The 10142-nt window shown below is 38.8% G+C and overlaps 1 protein-coding gene across 1 annotated transcript; it reads right to left on the bottom strand.

Annotated features, from left to right (window-relative positions):
• Nucleotides 1-3294: 3294 nt before the first annotated feature.
• LOC117675605 (adenylate kinase isoenzyme 1) lies at nucleotides 3295-10139 on the bottom strand. The gene is made up of 5 exons (XM_034434432.3): nucleotides 9264-10139; nucleotides 7865-8064; nucleotides 5865-5978; nucleotides 4727-4921; nucleotides 3295-3434 (listed from the first exon to the last, which is right to left on the bottom strand). Exons 1-5 carry the CDS (start codon nucleotides 9322-9324, stop codon nucleotides 3345-3347), a joined length of 660 nt encoding a protein of 219 aa, XP_034290323.1. The 5' UTR covers nucleotides 9325-10139; the 3' UTR covers nucleotides 3295-3344.
• Nucleotides 10140-10142: the final 3 nt, after the last annotated feature.

Here is a 10142-nt window from a genome sequence, read left to right on the forward strand (position 1 = left end):
GCAAATGTGTATGTTTCCAAAAACAGGTCTCAGAAGGTTTGAATGTTGCCAGGGCAGTGGGAACAGATATTTGATGTGAGCCAGGGGCAGGCTATTTCTCAGTGAGGTTCCATAGACTGAATTGTGGTTTGGCTTGTGATGATCTTGAAATTCCATGTATGTAAAGTTTTAAAACAGCTTCATTTTTCAGTATCAGCATATGAGAGGCGTACATTATAAAAGTGGATTTTCTAGCTTCTTGCACCAATGGCTGGAACCCCCAGCAGATTATTCATCATTAAATCCATTTGGATAATTTGGTCTAAAATGCTTTGCAGGATCTGAGAAGGTACTTGGAATGAAGGTTCTTATTCCACTAAAGAATAATTTTCTTCAGCATTTGGTCTCCCTCCCTGCCTCCCATCTCCAACCCATCATGATGGGCTGGGATAAATTACTTTGTTTAAGTCTGAGTTGATATTACAGAGGGATTTTAAAAACAAAGGACTGTATACAACTAAAGATTGAGGCCTACAAGATGCTTTTTATTTTGAGTTGAAAGGGAAAGAAGTATGTAGTATTCTCTAATGCAAGGCATTTACATACCTCCTGACATGGGCAATATACAGTCAGGTCCAGAAATATTGGGACATCAACACAATTCTAACATCTTTGGCTCTATACACCACCACAATGGAGTTGGAATGAAACAAACACAGTGTGCTTTAACTGCAGACTGTCAGCTTTAATTTGAGGGTATGTACATCCAACTCGGGTGAACAGTGTAGGACTTACAGCAGTTTGCATATGTGCCTCCCACTTGTTAAGGGACCAAACGTAATGGGACAGAAAAATAATCATAAATCAATACTTGGTTACAAATCCTTTGCAGTCAATCACAGCCTGAAGTCTGGAACGCATAGACATCACCAGACACTGGGTTTCATCCCTGGTGATGCTCTGCCAGGCCTCTACTGCAACTGTCTTCAGTTCCTGCTTGTTCTTGGGGCATTTTCCCTTCAGTTTTGTCTTCAGCAAGTGAAATGCATGCTCAATGGGATTCAGGTCAGGTGATTGACTTGGCCATTGCATATCATTCCACTTCTGTCCCTTCAAAAACTCTTTGGTTGCTTTTGCAATATGCTTTGGGTCATTATCCATCTGCACTGTGAAGCGCCGTCCAATGAGTTCTGCAGCATTTGGCTGAATGTGAGCAGATAATATTGCCCAAAACACTTCAGAATTCATCCTGCTGCTTTTGTCAGCAGTCACATCATCAATAAATACAAGAGAACCAGTTCCATTGGCAGCCATACATGCCCACGCCATGACACCACCACCATGCTTCACTGATGAGGTGGTATGCTTAGGATCATGAGCAGTTCCTTTCCTTCTTCATACTCTTCTCTTCCCATCACTCTGGTACAAGTTGATCTTGGTCTCATCTGTCCATAGGATCTTGTTCCAGAACTGTGAAGGCTTTGTTAGATGTTGTTTGGCAAACTCTAATCTGGCCTTCCTGTTTTTGAGGCTCACCAATGGTTTACATCTTGTGGTGAACCCTCTGTATTCACTGTAGTGAAGTCTTCTCTTGATTGTTGACTTTGACACACATACACCTACCTCCTGGAGAGTGTTCTTGATCTGGCCAACTGTTGTGAAGGGTGTTTTCTTCACCAGGGAAAGAATTATTCGGTCATCCACCACAGTTGTTTTCCGTGGTCTCCCGGGTCTTTTGGTGTTGCTGAGCTCACCAGTGTGTTCCTTCTTTTTGAGAATGTTCCAAACAGTTGTTTTGGCCATGCCTAATGTTCTTGCTATCTCTCTGATGGGTTTGTTTTGTTTCTTCAGCCTAATGATGGCTTGCTTCACTGATAGTGGCAGCTCTCTGGATCTCATCTTGAGAGTTGACAGCAACAGATTCCAAATGCAAATAGCACACTTGAAATGAACTCTGGGCTTTTTATCTGCACATTGTAATTGGGGTAATGAGGGAATATCACATACCTGGCCATGGAACAGCTGAGAAGCCAATTGTCCCATTACCTTTGGTCCCTTGACAAGTGGGAGGCACGTATGCAAACTGCTGTAAGTCCTACACCGTTCACCTGAGTTGGATGTACATACCCTCAAATTAAAGCTGACAGTCTGCAGTTAAAGCACATTGTGTTTGTTTCATTCCAACTCCATTGTGGTGGTGTATAGAGCCAAAGATGTTAGAATTGTGTCGATGTCCCAATATTTCTGGACCTGACTGTAAGTAGTCTCTGGCTTAAAACTACAGTTGGGTCCAGAATTTCAGTCACTGAGAGATGCAGTCATTAAGCGAGTCATCATGTGACCAGACTTAATTTTACAACTATTTTTCCTGCTGTCTTTAAGCAAATCCGACTTCCCCAGTTGAGGTTGTTTGCTGGAAACCTATCAAACTGGCTGAGAAGGTCACAAATTGCAATCACATGACCGCAGGATGTTGCAAAAGGTAAATGAGCCAGTTGCTAAGTGCCTGATTTGTGATCAGGTGGGGGTGGTGTGGCAGTCGTAACTTTTAGGACATGTCATAAATCACTTTTGAGTGTCATAACTTTGAACCATCTTAACTGAACAGTTATTAATCAAGGACTACCTGTAGTCATAACTTAATGGAAATGATGGGTTAATATGCAATTGTTTTTCAAATGTCACTGCACCTCCTGCTGATACTCATTTGTGACCTCAGTTCTGTGAAAAGTATATATTACAATTCAAAAATGTTGTGCTGGAAAAGTGCCCAATTTGCCCAAGTTTATCTTTTCATGTTCCTGATATGCATCACCACCAGCTGAAAATCCTTATGGCTACTTAGTAATCGCCAGAATGTCTTAGCCTGGAATTTTGCTACCTCAGACATGACTTGGAGATATGACACTTTGAAAATACATAGTGTTAATTCTAGAGATAAATTAAACAAGTGGCAATGTATCCTTGACTGAGGAATTCCAGAAAGAGTATCCCAATTAAGGGAATGAACTAAGATTATAAATTACAGCTTGCATATATGCTGCAACAGTAATTCCCCCTTTATTCTATGATTTTTCACTCTGAAAGTGATCTTTCACTCTTATGTTTTGGCCAGCAGTAAATTTTACTTACAGAGAACCATTTGCAGTCATGGCTTTTCTTGAGGATTGCAGGATGTAGTTTAACAGATTTTTGAATACATCATCATAGACAGGACTACTTACTATGCTTCAGATTATTAGGTGAGGTTGATGTAGTTGTGAACCAAAATGGATTTTTTTTTTAAAAAAAGAGAGAGTTCTGAGGAAGGCATGGTAATAGACCAGAGGTTAATTTTTTTTTTATTTTTCTGTAGAACTAAATAGCTATACCACAGAGGTAGCTGCTTTTATCACATCATCAACAACACTGCAGCACTTGGCAAAGACTACTTCTGGGGGTTCCTCCCCAAGGATCTGCAAATACAAAAACAGTGATGGGATTCTTAGATACCTCTTCTAGAATGCTCCAGCCTCTTTAAGCTCTTTGAATAACACCGGGTTTAGAAATAGGGTTGCCTTAGCTCATAGAGTTACAGTTATGGGAATGTCTAAACAAGCCCAAATACAGTAAAATGCTTAAATAAATTACTGCTATCTATTCAGATGCTGCTGAGAAGTATGGAAATAAGCCCTCACCATTATGGGATACTGAACACTGAGATTTTCCCAAGATGTTATAGCCAAACTTTTAAAAAAACCCTAAATGAGCAGTCTTTTTCATCTTATGACAGTTAATTTACTATGCAAAATGTGATTTCAGTGAAGAAATGTGTTATGCACTTTATTTATTGTGAAGTTATTTCCTGTCAATTTTGTTGGGTGACTGAGAGGAATAAAAACATAATATGAAAATTGTAAGAACTAGTTAGCCTGCAATATCAATTCATTCTTCCATATTTCATTTTATGCTAAAATAGCCTTTTAGGGTGTACTGTAATATTTTTTGTTTAAGAAACAATGAAATTAACTGATATTGGGATATATTCATGTGGATTGCTATGCTCTCAAGACAGCAACATGAGACTGGATAGATTATTTTAGCTCTTCTAAGGGAAAAAATAAATACTCTTTTCATACTTTTAAGAATTTATATAGCTCTTTTCCTTTATTGGATCAAAAGCAACATGCTTAAAAAAATGGAATGTGATTTGAACATTTAGGATTCATGCTGCTGGTGAATAGAGGGAGCCATAATACAAGTTAAATATCTGCAATACTACCACAAATTTCTTAATACTCTATATACACAGTATTAGGAAAAGTAAATTAAGCGTTGCTTCTAATACAATATCCCTAATGCAGCAAATTTAAGTTTTCCCTAAGCAATGTTCTCTCTAATTTCTAGTTATGTGTGTGGGACAGAATGTTTTGTGAGCTTTACCAAAACCAAATACAAATTTGTGTACCTTAATGTGAGTATAAGAGTAACTTGTATATCTATGTGATAGCAACATGTTAAAACATTTTCTTAGTATACTTTCTACTTTTTGTATTTTAACTATGTCACATACTCCTCCCCCCCCTTACCGCTATCATTATATATCATTTATATTTATCACCTACTTCATAGGTGAAGCTTAATGGGAAAGAAAAGTTGTTGGAAAGTGTTGCTTTAGTCTAAAACAGAATCAAACTAAGCATAGTTCTCCCATCCCAAGCAGCTAGGCTTTCTTTGCCCAGGATTGGGGGGAAGGGCAAAGACCTACATTCCGGAGTATGCTTTTCTGCAGGTAGTAGGTGAGGACAGGGTCACACAGTGTATAGTAAGTTTCAAGCCGCTGCCGGATAATTCTCTCATGGTCATTCACTCTTTGGCCCAGCTGGCTTCTGATCATCAGCCGCTGGATCATAGTCTCTGTAGAACAGTCAAACACTATAACAATGTTGGGCAAACGTCCCACCTGTAATGAGAATGGCATAAATTGGTCAGTTCAGTGCTTGGCCTGAAACTCTTCTAGATGGTAATGGAGAAGACTATGGTCAGAAGTCAATGCTTAAAATATCAGAGCATATTTACATTTCAGGAGGAAGTTACTATGTGTGGCAAAATGGTATTGAAAAGCAAGCCAGTTTGCCTGGTTTGAAGAAAAGCTACTCAAAATTTTGCAAAAGGCTGTTGCTATTGAGAAACCTCGAATAATGGGAATATCATGTTTAAAAATGCAGATCTGGGCCGTATGAAGAAAACTGACCTCAGATCAGAGAATAAACTCCTTTAGCTCATACATAGCTTAATCTGTTAATAACTGAAAAATTATGTTAAATATCCAGATGTTTGTGAACAAACCAAAATATTACTACAAGTAAAAGTTTTCAGAAGATTTGTGTCTCAGTTTAAAAATTGAGATGGTGTTCTCTTTCTAACGTAGAAATGGCAATATGAAAATAAGATATTAGTAGGGGAGAGGAATGCAATAATTAATTGAACTGAAAGAACTACATTTCTTACTCTAGACTTTCACACATCTTCTGCAGCAGGATCAGCATCTCTTAACATCCTTGCTTCACCCTTAGCTTTTCATTAATATCTAACATAAATTTATTTTGGTCTAAACTAGCCATTTCAATTTCTTTCCTTGAGTTAAAACAGAACAGTCCTATATTGAGCCAACCAATATACTCCCAATATTTACTTCCATATTCTTCTTCAATGACTCCTGTTCCAATTCATGACATCCTATGGCGAGTATAGGCAAGATGGTGTCAGTTTTCTCAATCTACAAACTTGACCAACAGCGAGGAATGATGCAGACTGAAGTCTGAACACTGGAAAGGCTACAGGTTGCCTGCATCTGCTGTAAACTAAGCAGTCCTTTCACACATACACAGAGAGACTATACTTACAACTTCCTCAAACAGCCTGGCTTGATTGATTTCTCGGGGGAAGCCTTCAATAAAGAATCCTTTAAAATTTTCAGCTTTTAACATCTTGTCAGTCAGCAGTTCCAAGATGTAGCCCTAGAGAGAAAAGTGCAATGAATTTCTTAAGATCCTAATTTTGCAAGTCGTACTGCTCCATCTTCCTTTCAGGATAGGGACAGCTGTTTAACCATATTGATATCCAAAATTTTGTGGCAGCAAGTCAAGAAAAAAGTTCAGCCCCTTTATTCAAAATGGTAAACAGAGTTCAGCTTTCTTGGACTTTGAGAATCGGCAAAAAGGAATTAAAAAGAAAAGCTGAGAAATGGCTGTCATTGCCTCTAAAGGGTATTATTGTCTCAAAAATGCAATGTTCATATCAATTTCCTCCTTAGTCCTAGAAAACCAGAATCAGAAACTGGCTATAAAGAATCACAGAACCAAGTCCTTATCATTTTACAGGGTGCCTACATGCATCACATACACACACACAAAAAAAAGCCTTAGAACTGGCTTATAAATCTCTAGTTAGCCTTTTTGCAAAACTATAGCAATTTAATGGGAAAACTGAAAGTTTTTTGAAATTTATTTTCAGCAATACTCCCATTGTAAGCAGCCAAATCTTTCCAGAAAATCCACAAGCTGGGTATGCAAAGTATTTCCAGTATTGTTCCACAATGGCTTTATACTCAGCCATATATTTCTGATTCTAGAAGTTCCATTTGCCTTTTGTCTTTCTGAACAGCTGCGGGAGATGGAACTGTCTTATTTCTTAAAACCTGTTTTGATTTTTGACTGAAGTCAATGAGATCTCAAATACATCATCATGATTGTGTCATGTTTTGCACTTGTATTTGGTGATTATTACAGTAAGAATGGGCAGTGCTGGGCTCACGCCTCCTTTTTTGTAGTATTCCTCCAGAGTTTACACCTCTTAAATCCAGTAAAAAGCTACCCAATCACAGAGCACAATTCCCTGCTATTCTTCAAACCGGTTTGCATGGAGGTCATCCGTTTGGCTTTCCACATCTAAAAAGAAGCCTTTAAAAACCCTCTGCTGTAATAACCCATTTGCCACTGTGCGACATCATTGTCTCAGTCCCAGTCACCGTTTTTATTTAAGGCTGGAATGTTAAATGCTTCCATTTAATAACAAAACTTCTGTGCGAGACCCACCTGCTATTCTAACTAAGAAAAGATTGCCGGTGGCTGCAAAGAAATTTATTATTGACAACTATTGCTGGACTGATCTAAAAAAAAATTATAATCATCCATCCTTCGCTAATCCAAATTATGCCACAGAATATGCTGAATTTCAAAGGTTTTATCTAACTCAAAATCTGACATGTCAAGCATGGTAAAAGATTCTAAATAATCTGTTAACATCCAAATAGAAGTAAATTCTCTATGGCAATAGCTGAATTTAAAGTAGTAGAAAAAGTAAAACTCAATGGCAATAACAGAACTGAAGAAGCTTCTTGGATGTGAAACGAAATGGCTTCAAGGAAAAACAAAGTCCAGTTGCCTTTTGAAAAACGCACCTTTGGGACAACCATGACCTGGTTGACTGAGAATCTCCAGACTCTGAAGAGCAATAAGCATGTTAACTGACAGTAAAATTAACAGGATAGGATAGGTTAACTGAAGACATCAAAACACCCCTCCATCTTCAGGACGAGAATGAAAGGGATGAACTGAATATTAGCTCAGATATATTGCTTACGTAATTATAATCATGCAGTTGGTTATTATTCCAGAAATCATTTTTTTTCCTCTGAAAATACTGAGCTGCTTTAAAATGCAACATAGAGTGGACTGAATCCACACTATTATCAGTCTCATCAAAATAAATAGCCCTTAATTTAATGAGTAATTTGTATTCATTTCAGTAGGAAGAAAGCACAGCCTACATCTAGCCCAGGTTTTTAAAATATTCTTAATAAAAATAGATTCTGCCCAGAATATATAATACTGTAGGGCCTTACCGAGGGCACCAGAGCCCCTTTCAGCAGGATCTCCCTAATGGCTTTCCCTTTGCTAGTATTTCTGGTGGCTTCTTCCCGCAGCAGCTCTCCAATAGCCACATGGGAGAAATCGTATTTGCTAGCTAGCCGGATACTCTGCACATCTTTACCAGAGCCAGGACCTCCCAACATAAAGATGATGATAGAGTCTTTCAACTTTTCTGCAGCAAAAGAAAAGACAGTCACATGGAAGGATGTGTTCCTCAGGCAGTTTCTATTAAACAACAATTGCACTTTGCAAATTGGGACCCATAACAGCTTACGAAGGACAGAGTCTTATAGATTTTCAATACAATTAAACGTAGATACCGCTAGGCGGAGTGAGCAATCTGGTGGAATATCTTTTTTCCACATAAAGCTATCTTAAAGTGAGGTAATCTGTCAGTCACTCTCATCCAATAATTTATATTCCCACAATATAAATGTGGGAATATATATGCGCAAGCCATGTGTTCCAACACGAACAGTCCTGGGCAAGATATATCAGTTTTCCTTTACCTGAATGCTAAGTGAAATCTTACTAACCACTGACATGTTCAGTCTACCAATCTTATATCAGGACTTAAATTTCAATTCTGAATCTCAAGTGTGGAACATCTGGTCTGGAACATTTTAGGACTCTGTTGCTTCTTCCTCTGTCCTGAATTTCAGACAGTTTCTAACATAATGAATTTTGAAGAGTCTGAATATATGCACATTCTTGGTGTCATTTTGGTTAGTTACAAGTTGACCATAAAGTTGATTTAAAAGCTCCACAGAAGGGGAGAATTTGTTGCACTTAGTTTGCAGCCTTTTTTTCTTCTTCTTTGTTCAACTGTCATTAAGCAGATGGAACAGAACTGTACCAAAACAGCCGTTATGATAATGGCTGGGAATGATCTCAGTCCTTCCCTAACACATCTGGATTTGGGTTTCTCCAATCAGAGAAATTCAGATCCAACTCTCTCCCTAAATATACTGGATCACACTCCCACCATGCCATTTATTTTGAATGAGAAACGACACAGGCAGTTGCTTCACATGTAAATGTGAAGTTTGCTAAAGAGCCAATGCTGGAGGGGCAGCAGCAGCAAGTGACAGACAGAAGAGCCAAATGGGAGAGAGACCAGCTTCACTCATGTAGTGCATGAGATTCCCTGGAAGTTTATCAAGCCCTACTGGATGAATTAGAACTTGCATATTTATTCTGCTACAGCTTACAGAAATTCCTTGTGTATTGGGTATTGAGGAAGTTTTCAAGCGAATAGTCCTCCTCATCCCTAAGCCAGGAAATGTAATCAAAGGAAGCCTGATGACTAGAAGCTTGCTGATATACTATTCTAAATATTACAGCATATGCAGAAAGGAAGAAACTGGGTACCTTTTAGTTCATGCTTCAAGGGCTTAGTGGATTTTGGAAGGCTGCCCTGGCAAATCCCCATTCTGAAGACTCATCCCAGGATCACAAGGCACTGGTCCAGCAGACTGCAAACTGATGTACAAAACTATTTTGGCCATTTCAGCTTAGCTGACAAGTGACTCCCCTGGGATCTCTTTCTGATGTCACAGACATCTGATGTCATGACTAACCAAACCTGGAGCAAGCAAAGCTGGAAGGGGCAGGTTGCTTTCATGGTTGGTAATCTGTTGCAACTTAAACACTGTCCACAAAGAAGTGCCTCTCTTCTTGGCTCAACTCTCAAGAAACAAAGGATGTCAACTAGACAGTCGTTCAATTTCTATTTGCAGGGCTTTGTTATTTTGTGATTTTCTCCAGTTCCTTCTCTTCTGCTGTCTCCAGGTAGTGCCACACCCACTAGTCACTTTTTTTGCCTTGAACAGTTAAGTCTGAGGTGTTGTGTGTGCTTGTCTGTTTGAAGCCACAGAGCACTTTACCTTCATTTTCTATTACTTTGTCTGTTTTCTGGTTCCACCAGTTCTTATATATGAACTGTTTTGTATATACCTGTAACTGATTAGGAGATATACCTAGAAACCCGCATGGTGTAATAGTTAAAATGGTAAGTCCTGAGTTCAATTCTGTACTGAATAGGGGATTACACAGTGGAGTCTAAAAATGTCTGTTCACCCCCACGCTCCTTTGAAAGGGAGCTATACATCATATATTCCTATTGCAAAGCATGAAATTACGCCATGTTTTAAATACAGTAAGTTATTCCCATCTCCCCACCCTACTTGCCAAACCAGGTTACCGTACGCTAACTCAAAGATCTCATAAGACCCACCCCGCAACTTCCGC

The sequence above is a fragment of the Pantherophis guttatus genome, chromosome 2 (assembly GCF_059756535.1).
Source record: "Pantherophis guttatus breed Tessera chromosome 2, ASM5975653v1, whole genome shotgun sequence".
Classification (NCBI taxonomy): domain Eukaryota; kingdom Metazoa; phylum Chordata; class Lepidosauria; order Squamata; family Colubridae; genus Pantherophis; species Pantherophis guttatus.

Coding starts and splice junctions, on each gene's coding strand:
- LOC117675605 (XM_034434432.3), bottom strand. CDS start 9,324: ATGGGGATTTGCCAGGGCAGCCTTCCAAAATCCACTAAGCCCTTGAAG. Junction 8,065..9,263: donor CTTGAAGCATGAACTAAAAG/GTACCCAGTTTC, acceptor CTTTTGCTGCAG/AAAAGTTGAAAGACTCTATC. Junction 3,435..4,726: donor AGAAAAGCATACTCCGGAAT/GTAGGTCTTTGC, acceptor TTGTATTTGCAG/ATCCTTGGGGAGGAACCCCC.